Source organism: Vombatus ursinus, unplaced genomic scaffold (genome assembly GCF_900497805.2).
Source record: "Vombatus ursinus unplaced genomic scaffold, bare-nosed wombat genome assembly UNPS02014832.1, whole genome shotgun sequence".
NCBI lineage: Eukaryota > Metazoa > Chordata > Mammalia > Diprotodontia > Vombatidae > Vombatus > Vombatus ursinus.
Genome location: NW_020954610.1, coordinates 45,743,590 through 45,763,500, shown reverse-complemented (window position 1 = coordinate 45,763,500; position 19,911 = coordinate 45,743,590). Strand labels below are relative to the sequence as shown.

General features: G+C 38.6%; 1 protein-coding gene across 4 annotated transcripts in view; it reads left to right on the top strand.

Annotated features, from left to right (window-relative positions):
• ABCC1 (ATP binding cassette subfamily C member 1) overlaps positions 1-19,911 on the top strand; it is a 138,693-nt gene that overhangs the window by 59,401 nt on the left and 59,381 nt on the right. For 3 of the 4 annotated variants that reach the window (XM_027839204.1, XM_027839203.1, XM_027839206.1), the window contains exons 6-12: positions 4,577-4,638; positions 5,450-5,581; positions 10,513-10,743; positions 11,663-11,840; positions 13,926-14,087; positions 16,155-16,247; positions 18,024-18,227. In XM_027839204.1, the coding sequence (XP_027695005.1) occupies positions 4,577-4,638; positions 5,450-5,581; positions 10,513-10,743; positions 11,663-11,840; positions 13,926-14,087; positions 16,155-16,247; positions 18,024-18,227 (1,062 nt within the window). The remainder of the gene's footprint in view (positions 1-4,576; positions 4,639-5,449; positions 5,582-10,512; positions 10,744-11,662; positions 11,841-13,925; positions 14,088-16,154; positions 16,248-18,023; positions 18,228-19,911) is intronic. The other variant, XM_027839205.1, reaches the window with a different exon arrangement.

The window sequence follows — 19,911 nt, the reverse complement described above, 5'->3', positions numbered from 1 at the left end:
TGTGTCTATGGAAGATAGGTCTTCCATATAGTGTTGGGTCCTCTGGACCAGCACTAGTAGTAATCGCTTGTGTTTATTATATTACTTTAAGATCTACAAAGTACTTTCCTTGAAACAGCTCCAAGAGGTAGTAGTACAAAGTATGATTTGTCCCCATTTTGAGAGAATGAAACTGAACCTCAAAGAAGCTGTTTAATTGTCCATATTTGAATATGTTGTAAAGTGTTGAAGCCATAATTGGAATCTAGGCCTCTCCTATCTCCAGGCTCTGTGCATGGAGATACGTAAGGTCATTGAGATAAGTTAATTAAAATCTGCAATTCACAAACATACCTATGTGTCTATATATACACACATATGTGTATATACATATGTATGTTTATATACATACATATATTAATGCCTAAAATTGCAGTAAGACTTTTGGGACATAAACACATGCCCATACCTACCACAGAATGGACTTTAGAGATCATTTAGTTCAACTTCCTCATTTCACAGCTAAGAAAACTGAGACCCAGACATATTGTGACTTTCCCATGGTTCCTTAGCACAGGACATGCAACCTGGCTCCCAGTCTAGAGCATTTTTACATTATGCCCTACTGCTTTTCTGGCTTCAAGCCGGTCATATTTCTCATTTTGTCTGTGTCCCCAGCACAGAGTATAGTAGTTGGCACGTACTAGGCAAATATAAAAGCTTATTACTTACTTGGTTGCAAGTAGAACTGTGGCTTTACTAACACGTCTCACCCTAAAAATGTAACAACTACTGCAGGACCATAAAAGTTAGTTAATGTTTTTCTGTGAAACGTTCGAGGATACAAGAGGCCTTTCCTCCCTTCACCCTGGGCTCCTGACACGTATGAAAAGTGCGACTGTTGTAGCCCTGGTCAGACCAGGCTTTTAGGGAGATAGTTTTCTCAAGCCATGATTTGGGGAAAGGGAGAGAAGAATGGATGGAGCATACTGTTCTTAAGAAGGTCAAATAATCCTGCTAAGCTGCTAGTATCTTCTTATAAAGTAAGAGGCCCCAGATGGGCACCCAGAGAACAGAATGGCCCCTCGTCAATAATGCCAGTCTTTGTAACTTTGATTTGTTGAGAATCCCCTTCACCTCCTCCTTCCCCCAGGGCTGAGTCTGAATTCTCATGGGGCCTAAGTTACTGGAATATGAATTAATGAGATTCTGTAGTCTACTTTTGGGATGAAATCCTCTCAGACTCTGCCCTGTTCAGCATATCAGAGGTGTTTGTCCTTCCGGATGAAGGCGGTCTCTGTAGGCAGCCTTGTTGGCTACAGTTATCAGTCCAGGGCAAGTTTCTTTTGTGGATGATAGGAGTGGCTTAAAAAAAAATCAGCTTGAGTTAAATAGATAAACTGTAGAAAAAAATTAAAACTTAGTTCAGTGGTGTTTTTATTTCTGTATGAGTCTTGGCTATTTTGAGATATCTGTGATCTTGATTTCTTGTCCCATGTGCACTTCTACAGTCAACTTTCCAAATCTATATTTAGTCATTTCTCCATTGATCAGAGCAGCCTGTTGCTTAGATGATACAAAGCATTAGATAATTTGGAAATCATTAGTCTTTGGACTTACATCCACATCCACATATATAATGTATGTCTTCATAAAGACTCTCCAAAAGTTTAATCATTTACATTGTGTATAATTTTTGGGGGATCCAGACTTGCAATTTCATTGGCATAGGGAGCTTCCAGCATAGAAATTCCCTTCATCTTTGCAGACCCACAAATTGTCAGTAACTTATAATCCTAGAGAGTTGTCTAGAGCACTGAGAGGTTCAGGGACCTGTCAGTCGTTAACACACCTAGTATTAATCAGTCGGAAGCATTTATTAAGAAACCTACTATGCGCCAGGCACCATACTAGGTATTGGAGAGACAGATATAAAAGCAAGCTAGTCCCTGTCCCCAAAGAACTTCCATTCTTCTATAGAGGGATGCAGTCCACTCCTTAGGTTTTCTTATATAGTCATATAGCCTATGACTATAATTATCTCTATTGGGACACAGTATTCATTCCCTTCCCTGCAATGGTTATACCTGTTTGGCTAGACTCCAGCTTCTCAACCTCTCTGCCTTCAGATATAGGGCTCAAACCTAAATCCAGTGCAGCAAACCAGGACCAGGTACAACAGGATTAGCATTTCACATTCTGGAGGCTTAATGTTTAGTCACATAGCTTCAGCATCTCATGAATGTGGGACAGAAGTGAGGCTTGTCCAGGGCTAGCCCTCTCTCTGTTACACCTTGTTGCCTCTGCAGACCTAATGGAAACCACATATGATATTTATAGACTGATTGAATTTTCTTCTCACGGAAAACTTACAGGGACTTTAGTTCTGCTTATCATAGAGCAATGTCTCATCTGGTTTATAGAATATCTCTGAGAGTGAAAGTTACCTTTTTTAACCTTGCTCCTTTTTTTAATCATGTTTGTTCTTGATGCTTGGAGATAATGGGTCTTGGGACCTGCAAGCCAAGGGACTAAAAGGAAAAGTTCCCAAGAATTATATATCCCTGCAGTATGTGTACATGTAATGTGTATGTGTATTCTTGATACCTAGAGATTCTAGGTCTTTCTGTCTATCTAGTTATCTTCCAAAAAGCTTAAGTGCAATTGGAAGCTTTAATAGCTAAACTCTTCCCTAAGACTTTTAGGACACATTGTATATGTCAGTCATTCAATCAACAGGCATTTATTAAGTGCCTTCTCTGTGCCAGGCCCTGTATTAGGAACCAGTGATGCAAATGCAGAGAATTTTACTGAAGCTTATGTCCAAATGGAGGAGACAAGTACAAGTAAATAAATAGAAAGATATATAATATAAATCTAAAGCGAATAAATAGGAATATATAGTAGTTAAATACAAGGTGGTTTGGGAGGAGAGCCCTAGTAGTTGGAGGGATCAGGAAAGTTCATGTAAAGGGTGATTCTTGAACTGCCTGTTAAAGAGAGGTGAGCAAGTTGTGGTATATGAATGTAATGGAATACTATTGTTTTATAAGAAATGATGAGCAGGCAGATTTCAGAAAAACTTGGAAAGACTTATATGAACTGATGCTGAGTGAAGTGAGCAGAGCCAGAACATTGTACACAGTAATAGCAACATTGCGCGATGACCAACTTTGTAGACTTAGCTCTTCTCAGCAATACAGTGATCTAAGATAATTCCAAAAGACTTGTGATGGAAAATGCTATGTGCATCCAGAGAGAACTATGGAGTCTGAATGCTGCATATCAAAGCATACTATTTTCTTTCTTTTTTTGTTTCTTTCTAGTGGTTTTTTCCTTTTGTTCCGATTCTTCTTTCACAATGTGACTAATGTGGAAATATGTTTAATATAATTGTATGTGTATATAACGTATCAGATTGCATGCTGTCTTGGGGAAGCAGGAGAGGAGGGAGGGAGAAAAAAAAATAGAGGTATTCAGTGAGGTGGATTGAGGAGGGAGTGCACCTCAGGCATGTGGAAAGACCAAAGTCAAAGCACAGGGATGGGAGGTGGGATGTCTTGTCTTGTGTGAGGAACATAGAGTCCAGTTTGCTTGGATTCCACAGTGCCAGAGGAAGAGGAATGTCTACTGAGGCTGAAAGATTGGTTTGGGCCAGGGCGTGAAGGGCTTTAAATGCTAAACAGAAGTTTATATTTTATCCAAGAGGCAATAGAAAGCCACTAGAGTTGACTAAGTGGCAGAGTCACATGGTCAGAACTTCACTTAAGGAAAATGACTTTGGCAGCAGTGGTTAGGATGGGCTGGAGTAGGAAGAGACTTGAGGCAGGAAGACCAGTTGGGCTGTTGCAATAATCTAGGACAAGGGCAATGAGGGCCCCGAGCTCACGTGGCAGCTGTGTGAGTGGAGAGGAGATGCATTCAAGAGAAGTATCACATCTGTTCTGCCCATCCTGCCCCATGCTAGGGTAGCAGATTTGCCTTCTAATTATGTTTGATTTGTATTGGTAATTAATCTACATTCTCCTTATCAGATACCCACCTGTTATCGAATATGGCATCCTAGGAAACAGGAAGGTGTAGTTCTCCTATGGAAGCCAGACTGTGATGAAACATTTTCTGTAGTTAATCAAAAAGTGAACAATTAAGAGTTGGCCCTTTTGTCTTGTAAATAGAATGTGTCCTTTAGCTTCATGCTTTGTTAAAGATCTTTTGCTACTTTGTACTCAGTGTGGACCAGTCTCCTTATCACTTTCTTTTAAAAAATTATTTTAAAAGCTTAGATTCCAAAATTCAGAATTAAGCTCTGTGCTGGTGCTGGGGGGACCCTGTGTATTTGAATCCAGACAGTGCTTGTTAATGATGTGTTTTGGATTTTTTGTGAAACTTGTGTGCTCCCCTGAGTAAAGGTCTTTTGCCTTTTTTTTTTTTTTTTAAAGAAGTCATTGTAACTCAGGAGAGAGAATATCACTTTTGGTGCCAAATTGGATGTGTTAAAGTGATCGATTATCAGCAAAGGAGAAGGATAAGGTGTCAATTACTACTTTAATAGCCCCAGTATATGTGACTTAATTATTCTGTTTTTTTTTCCCAATAGAATCCCTGTCCAGAGTCTGGCGCTTCCTTCCTTTCCAGAATCACCTTCTGGTGGATTACTGGGTAAGGAGACTGAACCCTTACTCCTACCTGTATTTCAGAGCTGATTGACCCCACAGATTGGGCTACCTCCTCTGTTTGTATGGAGGTATTGTGGCCAATAGAAGCTATGTGTTCATGAATCGTTCGGTACCTCATTCACTTTGCCCATCTGTAAAAAGGGGAATGGTGATACCTCCATGCCACAAACCTACAAATACACTTCTTTCTCAAGTAGAGAGTTATAAAAATGAAAAATACTTTGAATCATTTGACAGGGAAGGACTGGGCCACTTGACGTTATTTTTCTCTGCATTAGTACTGTCAAACTCAAATAAAAACAAGGGCCATTAAAGGATCCCTTTGGGCTATATATTGACTTAGTTTTAAAATGTAATATTCCCTGTGTTTTCCTGTATTTTTATTTATTTTGTTAAATATTTCCCAGTTACACTTTTTAAGTTTTATTTTTATTTTTGGTTCCAAATTTTCTCCCTCCCCCATCCATTGATAAGGCAAGACATATGAAACTCAGTGTATATTATGAAGTCATACAAAACATGTTTCCATATTAGACATGCCCAGTTTCATTTTATTCTAGTTTAGGCCACACTCAGGAGTGTTGTGGGCTTCATGTGGCTCATGGGCCACATATTTTATATCTCTGTTCTACATGATAATTTTTCAAGATTTATCTTGGTTTGGTTTTTTTTTTTTGGTAAGTCATTAGAATGATCCAGAATGGGAGCTCTTTCTTCATTAGCAGTCTGTCTTCTGCTACTGACGTGCAGATCTACTTGTCCTCTCACATAATCCCTCTGTGCTTCAAATGTAGGTTGATGGTCCAGGGATATAAATGTCCTCTGGAGTTGACAGATTTGTGGTCGCTGAACCCAGAAGACACCTCTGAACAAGTGGTGCCTGTTCTGGTGAAAAACTGGAAGAAAGAGTGTGCCCAGTCAGTAAAGTAAGTGTGAGCGCCACGGAGGGGCTGATGGTCTAGGCTTCTGATGAATGAGTCCAGAGTAGTCTTTCCCAGAAAGGTCAGTGATACACAACTATGGTGACCTTACCACTTTTTAATCATGGTGTCAACGAGGCTAGAGTTTTACTCGGGTTAGGCTATTAGTATAAGGCAAGTGGTTCTCCAATTTTTGAGGACCCCAAAGAGCTTTTATGTCAACCATAGCTATTGGTATTTACTGTACTAGAAATTAAAACTGATGATTTTATTTTATTTATTTTGATTTATCGACAATCACTTCCATAAGCTTTTGAGTATTAAATTTTTCTCCCCCTTCGTCCCCAAGATGGCATGCAATCTGATATAGGCTATACATATACATTCTTATTAAACATATTTTCATGTTAGTGATGTAAGGAAGAATTAGAACCAATAGGAGGAACCACAGGAAAGAGGACACAAAACAAAACAGAAGAAAAAAAATAGCAAATAGTATGCTTTGATTTGCATTCAAACTCCATAGTTCTTTCTTTGGATGTGGATAGCATTTTCCATTATGAGACCCTTGGAGATGTCTTAGATCCTTGCATTGCTGAGAACGGATCAATGTGTTAAAAATAATAAATCTCATTTCATGTTAACACAAAATAACATTTTTTTATGAAAAAATTTCTAACACAAAAATTAGAGTGATATTGTTTTACATATTTTTTGCAAGTCTTTCTACTGTCTGGCGTAATAAAAAGCAGCTGCATTCTCATACTTGCTTCTGCATTCAATCTGTTGTGATACATTATTTTGGTTAAAGTATATGAAGAAAATCTGGCCTTACACAAATATCTAGTTGGAAAAGAAAGCAGTATTTTAATTGACAGTATTTAATAGGCAATGGACAGCATTTTAATAGACGTCTTAGTGTTATTATGAAAATAGTTTTGACGACATGCATCCCCTGAATGGGTCTCAGATACCCCCAGGGGTCTGAGTACCACACTTTGAGAACCACTGGTGGTGGTGCATTAATTAAGCTAAGATTGTGAATTCCATCTCCATATAGATACATATGTATATGGGGGGATAAGCTCTGCTTCTCAGCCATGTATTACAACTCGAACCCTTGGCAGGGTAACTCATACTTCCAGTTGTAAGGGGGACCAGGCAAAAAGGTATCAATGGATTCATGCAGCTCTCACTGATGCTACTGGGAAAACAACCAGAAATACAGGACCAGCTGCTGCTATATCAGTAGCATGCTCTTTAAATAAGCAGAGGAAATCCTATTTAGAAGACATGCTTTTAGCTGTTGTTGATTGTTGGGAGAGTAAGCTGTGGGGTTTCTGTGCCTTCTTTGCTTGGTATGAGTGTCCAGTTATTGTGCTGGGGAAAGTGTATATATGGTTGTATGATTGGTGTGTTTATAGATACCTGATCATGTTCTTGGCTTTGAGAGGGGGAAATATGGGGTATAGCTGTTGAAACCAGAGTTTGCCTAGTCTTGGGTTGTATCTCCTAAGGGAGGACTTAGTTTCCTGACTTGTTTGTGCTCTGTCCTTGTCCTGGGGTTTAGGTAGCCATAAGAAGCTAGCCACAGGGGTGGTGGTAGGGTAAATTTTCTGGCCAAGATTCTATCACTGTGGGAAATTGGCTCTTATCCTTCTTTATCCCCACATGACTATATTAGACCTAGAAAGAGCCAAGTTCCCAGGATCTACATCAAGAAATCAAGAATTCTTCAGTTTGATTGTCCTCTGGTCCTTTTTTAACTAAGGGACTCAGGGCCAGTTATTACCTTGGCATATTATAGCTGCTTTTTGTATGGTGCTATCATTCCTGTCTTGTAGAGTGGAACAGAGCATGTGACTTTGTTTTTCCTTTTTATGTTGCCATTGGGGATCAGGAATAAGGGTCACCAAAGTACTTGAAAATGAGAGGTGGTCCTCAGAACAGCTAAATACTATTTATTTGTTCATAGCAAAATTAAGGTTGTATATAACAAGCAAGCTCAGATACCTACTCTCCTCAGTTTAGTGAGTTTTAGGAAATAATAACCCACTGTGTAAGCCATCATCTTTACCCCTACTTGACTTGTTACCTTATTTTTTATAAATTCTATTAAGGAGGTTTATTAAATACAGTGAAATTTTTAAAAAATTATGTCCTATTTGAATGACACAAATAAAAATTAGAACAAAAACTGGTGGGAATCAAGTCATATCTGGTAATTGTAATATTTTAAAAATAAGTTTATTGATATCTTTTGTTTTTTACGTCATCATAGTTTTCCCCAATATCCCTTCCTCTCCGCTTCCCAGAGAGCCATCCCATATAAATTTTGAAAGAGAGAGAGAGAGAGAAAATCAGTACAACTAACCAGTACATTAAAAAGTCTAAAAACATAGGCAATGTGCAGCACCTTTGCACCTCTCACTCCCTTGGAGGGGTGGGTTGGCAGTGTCTTATATCAATTATTTCAAGTCATGCTTGATCTTTATAATTTTTCTGCATTCTTACCTTATTAATTCTCATCATGGTTTCCAAGGCAATCAAGAGATATATTGTGCTATTTCCTCACAAATTACCAAACTTGGAGGGTCTCATTAATCAGTTAGCTCTGAGTCTTCACTCTAATTTATTAAATATTCCTTATTCAGTTAACCGGAGAAACCTCTATTCCCATATACTCTTGTTCATTTCTAAATAAGCCCTACTTTCCTCCCCCCAGTCTCCTAAGCTTAAATAAACCTCAAGGTTACTGGCTTTACAATTTAACAACTGAGCAATGACCAGTGAAAAAAAGACAAATGATTATTCACAGTGAGAATTGTGAATTGTGAGAAAAGTCACACAACCAGTTAACCTTTAATGATTAACTCTAGAAATGCCCACTATTCAGCTCTTACAGATGTAAGTTTAAATCTTTTCTCAAGATTTCTCTTCGTAAGGTTTTTTTTCCCCCACAAAAGGAGAGCTAAATTCAGATTTCTCATGAAACATTTCTTCAGATTCTTTCTCCTTAACAGATAAGTCATCCAGTTTCTCAGGAAAGAAGTTTTCTGTCTAGCCGTGACAACTGAAATATATTCCAGAATAATAGTTAAATTGTTAACTTCCCAAGATTGCATTGCATCTTAGAAGGCTATTGAAGCCAGTCTTGTACTCGTTTGTAGGACTGGGTCCTGCCTTACCCGGTGGTTTTCTCATGTTCTCTGGGCCTGCACAACCTTATCTACTTTCTATCCTTGTACATTCTGCTTTGCTCTGGCCCAAAACCCAGTTACCTGGCATAAGTCTCTTCTAACCGCCCTAATATCTCCTCTTCCTCTGTATGAGATCTTTTCTAATTTTTTTCTTGATGTAGATTCTCATTTATCTGGAATATTCTTCTCCTTGACTCAGTCTTAACAGATTCCTTTCACACACAACCCCTTCCCCTTATTTCTTTTACTGTATACTATTCTTCTGTCTTCTCTTCCCTGGGTCTTTTCTCTTTCTTCTGGTATCCAGTCTTCCTACTTTTGTATTCTCCCATGTCCCATAAGTGAAAAAGACCGAGAATAGATGATGTTTCTTGGTGGTAGTGACTGGGCAAATGAGTGTTGTAAAATTGGATAACTGGAAAAAAAAATTGAGGGACCATTCCTTTCCTCCACATAGTGCCCTTCTTCCTCTTCTCAAACAGAAAAAAACAAACACTAAAAAACTTAAATATTCAACTAGATTGATAGATATAGCATGTGTATAGATACATATGCATATTGTGTATATATAGTGTATGTATGCATTTATCCAAAATATATACATACACGTGTATGTTTGTATGTGTGTGGGTGTTTGTATATCTGTGCACACACACACATACATACATACATACATACGTACATACATTTATACACTTTGGCTGAACAGATATAATGAAAGAGTAAAATAACCACATATGATAGTGTAATAGCTTATTAAAACAAGCAGTACAGACAAAAATAGGTTAGAGAAGGAAGAAATCTAAGCAGATAGCTTGATGAGGTAGGCTTCATGGAGGAGGTGACATTTTTAGGGCCCTGAAGGATATGTGGGGTTTGGCTAGATGGAGAGGGTAGGGGAAAGGAATTCTAGGTAACACGTGCTAAAAGGAAAGGTAGGGAGTTGAGGAAGAGCGTGCTATATTTGTGTTCACTGAGTAGTAAGAGATGAGTCTGGATAGAGGGGCTACAGTTGTATTGTGTAAAATAGATTGAATGTAAAATAGGGGTCAAACTCACAGCTGTACAACTCAGATTAAATTGTAATTGGGAAATGTTTAACAAAATATGTAAAAATATAGTACCATATAGCTAATGTTAGGGCAGGTAGATGGCTTAGTGGATAGAGCACTGGGCTTGGAATCAGGAGGACTCATCTTCATGAGTTCAAATCTGGCCTCAGACACTAACTAGCTGTGTGGTCCTGGGCAGGTCACTTAACCCTATATGCCTCAGTTCCTCATCTGTAATGGTATCTTTGCCAAGAAAGCCCCAAAGAGGGTCATGAAGAGTCGGACACGACTGAAACAACTCAGTGGCAATAGATAATGTTAATTTGTGATTTTCAAAGTGAGCATGCCTCACAGAGATCAATGTCTGTCAAGAGTTTGATATTATTGATATAAAACAATGAATATTAGATATGCTATGTGGGATTTTATCTTGTAGACATATGGGAGCCATTGAAGCTTTTTGTGTAGGGTAGTGATAGGGAAAAATTAGATATTTTTGGATGATTATCTACAAGATAGATTGGAAAGAGTCAAAGAACTATAAGTCAGGACCTCAAAAGCTATTGCAGTAATCCGGATATGGGGGACTAGCTGTGAGGGCCTAATGGGCACGTTTCTTTGCTAGGGTACATTGTGGTAACTAGGACATGTTACTTAACTACATTACTTTCCTTCTGTCTTTTAGGCAGCCTGTAAAGATCGTGTATTCCTCCAAGGATCCAGCAAATTCAAAAAGAGGCTCCAAAGGAGACTTGAATGAGGAGGTTGAAGCCCTAATTGTGAAGCCCACTCAGAGGGAGAAGGAGCCCTCTTTGTTTAAGGTGTTATATAAAACCTTTGGGCCTTACTTCCTCATGAGCTTCCTTTTTAAAGCACTCCATGACCTGATGATGTTTGCAGGCCCTGAGATCTTAAAGTAAGACCCCTTCCCTTTTGAGTCCCCCCCCCCGCTTATTTTCATTGTTCAGCCCTTTCCCTTGGCTATCATCAGTCAAGCTCCTTATGGGGAGCATTAATTGGAGTAGTGATACTGAATAACTCATGAAAATAACACTATAATACAAGATCATATTTTATTTTTAAAAACTGCAATGAGTCTAGCATACATTTATATCAGTATAGCCCTTATTGGCCACATATGTTATGTTGTTGAGAAGGAAGTCTCCTATGTATATTAGCGTTCAGAAGCATTATGAAACCCTTAGACAAGCTGTATTTCTCATTGTTTTCGTCCTTCCTGGGTCTCAGATTTGGCATCAATCACTAAACATTTATTAAACGCTCACTATGTACCAGGCGCCATTCTAAGTGCTGGACGTGGAGGTAGAATGGTAGAAAGAACACTGAATTTTAGAGTCAGACGACCTGCTCTTGGCTCTTCTAATTTGCCATATTACTTGGCAAGTTACTTGACCCTTCTGAGCCTCAATTTTCTCATCTGTAAAGTGAGGCAGTTCAGCTAGAGAATCTCTTAAGATCCCTCCCCGGCTCCAGACTCTTAGATTCCTTTCTTTGTAACTCTGTGGTTCTTACAAAGTCCGGTGTTCCTATAGTCTTGAAGGTTAGAATCTGGGCTAACTGGAGAGGCTGTGAGGCAGAGCTTTTCTGTGTTGTTCCTCTGAATTTACCGAAGACTTTGACACTCAGGGCTATGTTACTTCCACCACTCTGTACCTCACCTTTCCCCCAAGTTTTATTTAATTTTATTTTCAGGCTTTAAAGAGGTTAGGCATATGTGTAAGTTGGTTGTTGGCACTTTCTGCATTTTCTATGGAGGATGTGAGTTTTGTTGCCTCTTCAGCCCGAGTTAATGAGTCTTCCTTGTTCCTTTACAGATTGCTCATCAATTTTGTGAATGACAAGCAGGCCCCCGATTGGCAGGGATACCTGTATACAGCACTTCTCTTTGTGAGCGCCTGCCTACAAACCCTGGTTTTGCACCAGTACTTCCATATCTGCTTTGTGAGTGGAATGAGAATCAAAACTGCTGTCATTGGGGCCATCTATCGCAAGGTAACAAGTTAAAAATTCCATGGCACAGATGAGCAAGTTATCTCTGGGATCTTTAATTTCTCATCCCCTTGACCCTTAGGTGCAGAATCTACAGTGATGCTTCAGCGAGCTCTTGTACAAGGACCTTTTTTTTGCTCATATTTTTAATATATTTTTATTAATATTTTTTGTTTTTACATCACATAGGTTGTCTCCTTTATCCCTTCCCCCTCTCTCCTTTCCAGAGAGCCATCCCATATAACAATTTTTTTTAATAAAAAAAAAAAGAGGCAGAAAAAAATTAGGAGAGTTGAGGAAAGACATAATATATCCCAATACGTTGTAGCTAGAGTTGTGAATTGTTATAGGTATTCTGGAAAGCAGTTTGGAATTAAGCAAATAAAGGGACTAAAATGTCCATAGAGTTTCCTCTGCTAGGTATATACCCCAAGATGGTCATTGAGGAAAAGAAAGGCACACCAAAATATTTATAGCAGCACTTTTTGTGGTAGAAAAAGAATTGGAAACACAGTAAATGCCCATTCCCTGGGGGATACTTAAACACATTGTGGCATATTCGTGTAATGGAATCTCACTGTGCCGTAAGAAAAAATTACTGTGATGAATATAAAGAAACAATATAGACAGTGGCTGAAACAATATAGACAGTGACTATAACAATGTAATGGGAAGAACAACTCCCCCAAAATAATTGAAACTGAATATTGTGAAATCATAAAGAACAAGCTTATTCCCAACGAAGAGATAGGAGAGGATACTCTGCCCCTTTGCAGAGATTGAAGTCTGCAGGTATAGAATATTGCATAAAATGTTAGACTTTCTTGATGTCATTTCAAAAAAATTTATTGATGTTTTGCTACTATATGACTTTCATTTCAGATATATTCCTCCCTCTCCTATATCTAGAAAGACATTCTTTGTAACAAAGAATAAAAAGAGAAAAAAAAAGCAGTTCAGACAAACTACCCAACAAATTAGCCAAGTACAGCAGTTTATACAATATTGTACACACCAGTGCCCTGACTCTGCAAAGTAAGAAGGGAGGTGCCTCTTGTAATCTCTCTTTAAGGCCGATCTTAATTATTGCAACTGTGCAATGTTCAGTCTGGGGTTTTCTGTACTGCCATTTACATTGTGGTAGTGTAATCGTTGTGTATAATTCTTTTGCCAATTCTGCTTATTTTTTACATTGTACCACTTTGTACGTCTCCCTATGCTTCTGTGTATTCTTCATATTCGTCCTTTATTATGTTCAGCAATATTCCATTAGCATTCATGGGCCACACTTTGTTTAGCCATCATCCAGTTGAAGGGCAGCATCTATTTTGTTCAAGGGACAGATTTTAAATTCAGTTTCTGGAACTATTAAGATGAAGATGGATTAATGTCAAGTTTGTGGGATGGGGAAGAGTGCCATTAGGTACCTGGCCATACTAGGGAGGGTGATTTCCTAGGTTAGCATGTAGAATGTATGAGCCATTAATATACAGTCTTTATTAATAGACAGTAGTGTTTGTTGAAAGGCGTGGTAAAAAGATTTGTGGAGGTTTGAGATTAGTAATAGTTTTACTATTACTTTACTGCACATGATGTTAGGTCATTTAAGTTTGGAGCATCGAGTGTCATTAAGCAGGTTATATGTTCTTTGAGTTATATAGTAACTGATGTGTTTTGGGTGCTCTTTTATGTATCCTCTTGATTCCATCTTTTTCCACTTTAGTGAAACTTGGATAAAACTACCTGTTTCTGAATGTTGTAGAGGGGTTTCTTACATTGGGAGATGCGGGGAGTGATGGGACGGAGTCTGAACTCAAAGACTTCTAGGGTCCTTTCCATTGTAAAGACTCTGTGAGCTGCCTTCTGGGATGCTAGGGAGATTGGAAGCTGTACAAACCCTGCATGGGAGAAGAAATGGGCACTCTATAAATTCAGGTAATCGTTTGGTAAAATGCCCTGAATTGCCTTTTTTTTTTTTTTTTTGCCAAATGGATCCATCCTTAGAGAAGCCACCACTTCTGCAAACTGGACAAGATGTGGCCTTGATCTGGTACGCTCAGTCATCCTACCTTCTGCTTTTTCTCTTAGGCCCTGGTGATTACAAATTCCGCCCGAAAGTCTTCCACAGTTGGGGAAATAGTGAACCTCATGTCTGTAGATGCCCAGAGATTCATGGACTTGGCCACTTATATTAACATGATCTGGTCAGCCCCCCTGCAGGTTATCCTGGCTCTCTACCTGCTATGGCTGGTATGTACTTGCTGTCTTTCCTTTATTGTTCAGCTCTTATGATTGTGTTCAATAAAAGCAGTAACTTGAGCTTGGGGGCATTGTGAGATTTTTTTGTCCTCTCTCTCAAACATCAGAATGGTGAAACAGTATGTGTGTCTATCCTTTTTTATTTGGTCAAGTGTGATAGCTGGCATTTGTACTGCAAAGGTCTAAATGTACATGATCTCCTTTGAGCCTTGGTCATCATTCCAGTTTTACAGACAAGGAAACAAACTCCGAAAGGTAAAGTGACTTGCCTCACATAGCTGGTGATTGTCAGGGGTGTGGCATCTGAATTCAGGCCTTCTTGACCTCAACTCTAGTGCTCTATCCACTATGCAACACTCCCTCTTAAAGAGCATGGTGAGTGTCTAAGTAGGAAAGATTCCCCAGTTTTTTGGTAGTCAATACTTTAAGAAAAGTTTTTAAAAAATGTATTGACCTCTTTTTTATATTACCTACAATTTTCCCTGTGCCTTTTTTCCATTTCTTATAAGAAAGAATAAAACAGAAAAAAGAAGAAAAAAATCAGTCCAGCTATATTACATTAATCAATATGACAACTAAATCCAACATTGTATGTAATGGTCCCCAAACATAGTTTTCTACCTCTGCAAAGAAAGTAGGGAGCTGCATTCTGTCTCTTCTTTGGGACCAAGGCTGATCGTTATTTCGTAACATTCAGTTTCCATTGTTTTGCTATTGTTTCTCTTTCAGTTAGTGTTGTTGTGGTCATGTATATATTGTTTTCCGGGTTTTTCCACACATTGTTACTAGGTCAGTTTTTTTTTCAATTAAATTAATTTGTTTTTAAATTTCATTTTTATTATGGACTTGAACATTAATAGCATGAACATTTCATTGTCTAATGAAAAGCAGAAAGGGGATTTTATATGAAGCTGCTTTTGTTTTGTCCAACTTAATTTTTTCTCTGCTGTGTATGACTTGGGGTGGGTTTTTTTTTGGCGGGGGGAGTATGATTCCAATTTAATATGGTAATTCTAATACTGCCTTGTTTTTTTGTGTCTGCCTCTGAACTTCTGCTTTTTTTCTGTTTAATTTTTTCTAATGATTCATTAATACCTTTTCCTTCCTTTTTTTTAAGTATCACTATCACTATCCTTCTACATCCCCCCCTCCCCCCCAAAAAAGACAAGCCCTTTCTTGTAACAATTAAGTATAATCAATAGTCAGGTTGCTAATCTTTTTCTTTGCTTTTCTTTGAACTTTTTTGGAGAAAGGTGAGTTCTTGTGCCAATTTGCCAGTTTCTGTTGTTTTATTCCTCCTCCTGACAATCTGATGTTTACCCTGTCTTGGGGCATGTTCTTTTACTAAGTTTATGTTAATGTATCTTGTATAAGCATTCTGACCCTTAATGTATCCATAGAAAGGGAAAGATGACAAGAGATGAGGTGTGGCCACAAAAGATGGAGACAGAAATTAAATGTTTAGCAAACAAATCAGACCTTAGACATCCAAGTGAGTGTAGTAAGTCACACTGTTGACTCGTTCCAATGTTGCTGCCATTGTCCAAACCTCTTTTGATCGTCCCAAGAGCTATATGATGAAAACAGACTTTTTACTTTGATAGTCCCTGCTTGTACTTGGACTGGCATCTCTATTATTTGGACTACATTAATAATTTGACTTGATCCCAGCCCTTCCTACCATCACCTCGTTTATGCCCCTGAGCACTGAATGATTTATTGATTTATTTTTGCTGTTTCCCAATATCAGTTTGCCCTCAAAGAATCAATACTTGTCTTCAAAGACATCCAAAAGAAGGACATATGTTAGTATTTAAAGGAAGTGCCTAGAAGGGTTACCAAGCATATTTGAGTAATGGCACCTTTGCCTGAGGTCTGAATTTTGTAGCAGATGATACACTTGGAGGTGTTAATTCTTGTATGTTCCTGTTGAGCTATTTTAGGTGTTTGGATCTTGTTGATCAATTGCCATTTCAAAGAGCTACCCTCATGTAGGTAGGATTCTTTCAGGGCAATTGTTTCTTCTTAATTCCCCTTTCATTTTTTTTCCCTCCTTAGAATTTAGGCCCTTCTGTGTTAGCTGGAGTGGCTGTCATGATCCTTATGGTTCCCATCAATGCTGTAATGGCCATGAAGACCAAAACCTATCAGGTAAGGTCTCTGTTGATGAGAGCCCCAGACTGGGCTTAGTAATGTTCTCCTTCTCTGCCAACTTTACTCGGATAAAACTTCTACAATTGAATTAGAACAAGAGCTTGAAAGAGTACAGAATAGATTCCAGGTTACTTATGGAATTTAGAATGTGAGGACTTGGCTCTGTGCTTTTTGGAGAGCATGATCTTGGAATCCTGCAGATGAGTTCCAGGGCCCAGCCATGATGGAACAGAACATCATGCTCTTCAGAGACTGCCTTCTCCCATTACGGGGTGGGTCTTGGAACTGCCTTGGTTCTCACCCTGTCCTTAATGAGCAGGTTTCCTTAAATTTGTCCTTTGCTTAAATAGTTCTCATCCCAAAGGGGAAACCCTCCCTGTCCCCCACCTCCAGCAGAAATCTAAATGGACTGTTCCTGGCTTTGCCTTTTTTTGTTTGTAATTCACATTTTTCCCTCTTGGCTTCTGGAGAGACAAATAAGTAGCCTGCCAATGAAGGAGAAGGCCTGTCTGTGATAAGTGGGATGTCAATAAAGAGAGAAGATGCTCTTTGGCTGGGCTGTGTGATGCTTTCAAAGTCTCACAGCTTAGGTTCAAAGCACCAGTCTTGTCCATCATTCAAGCTTGTTGCCAGTAGCCCCGTTGCAAAGAAAAGTGATGTCCATGGAGTTAAATCTGTTTTTAAAGATCAGTAAAAGTACAAAACTGTGTGAGATGAAGGGCTTGTGGGAGGCTTTGGGTTCTTTTTCTAGGTGTCTGCAGTATAGGGTTTTCCCTTTGTCAGACTTTCATAAATAAATCTTAATGTTAGTTTGAATCCCTTAAAAAAACAACAAATCAACTCTCAAATATAAGTTAAAGATTATCTGTATTCTGGAGATGTTATTGTCTTCCTTCAGTGGGCCTTGGAAGGAAAAAAAATGAAATTCCAATTGTGATGACCTCTCACTCTCACCCCCCTTCCCTTTCTATGGTCAACATCCTTGTTCTCCTAATTAGTCCCAATGATTATGAGGAGAGAGGAAAAGAGAAAAATAGAGAGGAAGAACAATGAAGAAAATAGAGCAGGGGTAGGGAACCTTTGGTGAATCCTTTTATTAAAGGGATTTGTTCTGTGAAGTTTGGATTCAGTCAGAGGGCTGAACTTGATGACCTAGAGGGTCACATGTGGCCTTGAGGCCGCAGGTTCCTCTCCCTTGAAATAGAGAAATGGAGGAAAAGAAGGGAGAAGTGGGGAAATTAAGAGATGTGAATGGTGGTGCCATTAGTAGCCTCAGGTGCCTCACAGTTGCTTCTCCTTTGTCAGATCTAACACAAGCTTTCTTCTTTCTTTTTTTTGTCCAATCTGTATTTGGTGACAAAAGTCCTTTGAGTAAACTTTTCAGATCACTGCATTCTGGGCAGTGAAAAAATTAGCAGGATGACATACAAATCAGAACCCTACTTCCCTAGTAACTCAAGAAGTCCTCTGTTGACCTTGTTCCTTTTGTCTGAGTTTGGTAGCTGCATTGAAGTTGACTGTGCAGCAAATTTTAAATGATTTAGGTGGTTTATGAGATCAGGCATTTTCTTGGGGCAAAAAAATGGAATCATTTAATAGCTATTCTTGGGAGAAATGACATTTTCATTAGGAGTAATTGGTGCAATTTTCCACCTTAATGAAGGTCCTTTTAAAAAAAGTGACAGGATCACTTGAGTAGTTAACTAGTGCAGTGTACTTCTGAATGCCTACATTGAAGTCCCTATTTAGTTTTTAATTGGCTTTCTCTTAAAGGTGGCCCACATGAAGAGCAAAGACAATCGGATTAAATTGATGAATGAAATTCTCAATGGGATCAAAGTCCTGAAGCTGTATGCCTGGGAGTTGGCCTTCAAGGAGAAAGTATTGGAGATCAGACAGGAGGAGCTAAAGGTGCTTAAGAAATCTGCTTACTTGGCAGCTGTGGGGACCTTCACCTGGGTCTGCACACCCTTCCTGGTAAGTGAGGTCAACAGGAAAATTGTCCTTAGTTCATTTAAGGGTTAGAACCCCCTTTCAGTGATTCAGATCTTCCTGGTAAGATGTAGTGATCAGTGAAAGGAAGTTCTTAATAAGGCCAGCTTGAAATTGACAGGAGGTGATATCAAAAAGAATATGTATATAAAAACATATTTAAGCAGAGCTTGATAACTATTGAAGATTATTTATCAAAACACCATATTGTTCCTAGGTTTCTGTATTTTTTAAAAATCTTTCTCTATACTATCCCATTTGTAGCTCCAGAGTATCATGGAAGTCATTTAGTCTAACCGCATTATTTTATAGATGAGAAAGCTGTGGTCTAGAGAAGTTGAATGGGATGTATGACCTAGATGCCTGATACTTTTACTACTTATTTTATAAGGTTTTGAGGAAAGCACTTTACAAATCTTAAAGAACAATACAATTAAGTTACTATTAGTCAGTTGGTCATATTGTGACCAAAATAATCTTTATGCATAGCTCTTATCATGTACTTCTGTTCAAACATGTCTAAGTGTTCTCTATTACCTCTGTAAAAGTCAAACTTTTTTGTTGGACTTTCAAGGCATTCTGAACTCTAGCATCATCCTGCATAAAGAGTCTTATGATGCTCCAGCACAAAAGAATTACTCTTTGGTAGCTCTGCTTTTCTGACCCTGTTCCTTTGCTCATACTGTCTTCTGTGCCTGAGATGTCCTTCCTTCCCATATTGACCTTTTACGTTCTTCCATGTGGAATGTCCTTTAAAGAATATCCTTTAAAGCCCAACTCAAATGCCACCTTCCCATGAAATTTTTCCTAATTTTCCTCTATTGGTAAGGACCTTCCTTCTCAACTCTTAGGTAATGATAGAGGTTGTGCTGGTGCATGGAAAGATCATTGGCCCTAGAGATTTAGAACCTGAGTTAAACAGAGTCCCAGCTCTGCTACTTTAATCTCTGTATGACCTTGGACAAGGCATTTACACTTTCTGAGATTCAGATTCCTCGTCTGTAAAATATAGAGGTTGGGCTAGATAACCCTCAGTGTCCTTTTCCAGTCTGAATCTCTGATCTTATGTTTATCTTGCAACACTCTAATATATTTACCATATACTGATGTATAGTCATGTATATGACTAATCCCCTTAACAGCTCTGTGATAGCAAATGTGGTGTCTTATCTGAACTTTCGCACCTCTTACTGTGCCTTGTACAATGTTCTGTACACAGTAGGTACTTAACAAGTGCTTGGTGATTGAATAAATAAATGAATAAACCAAACTGTGTAGTAGAGCATGGTATTAAAAGTCAGAATAGAGCACCAGGCCCTGGAGTCAGGAGGACCTAAGTTCAAATCCAGCCTCAGACACTTGACACTTAACTAGCTGTGTGACATTGGGCAAGTCACTTAATCCCATTGCCTAGGTTAAAAAAACAAAACAAAAAAAAAAAGTAGGAGAACTGTGTTCTAATTCTAACTTTGCAAATCAGTGATAGTGTGGCCTTGGTAAATTATTTCATCTCTCTTCAATAGCAATAATAACAATAATAATAGCTAGCATTTATATATCTCTTTAAGGTTTGCATAGCACTTTACAAAATTATCTCATTTGCTCCTTATTTGAGTTTCCTTATCTTCTAAATAGTGGTGGAGACTGGGAGTGTGATGGTGGTGGAGTA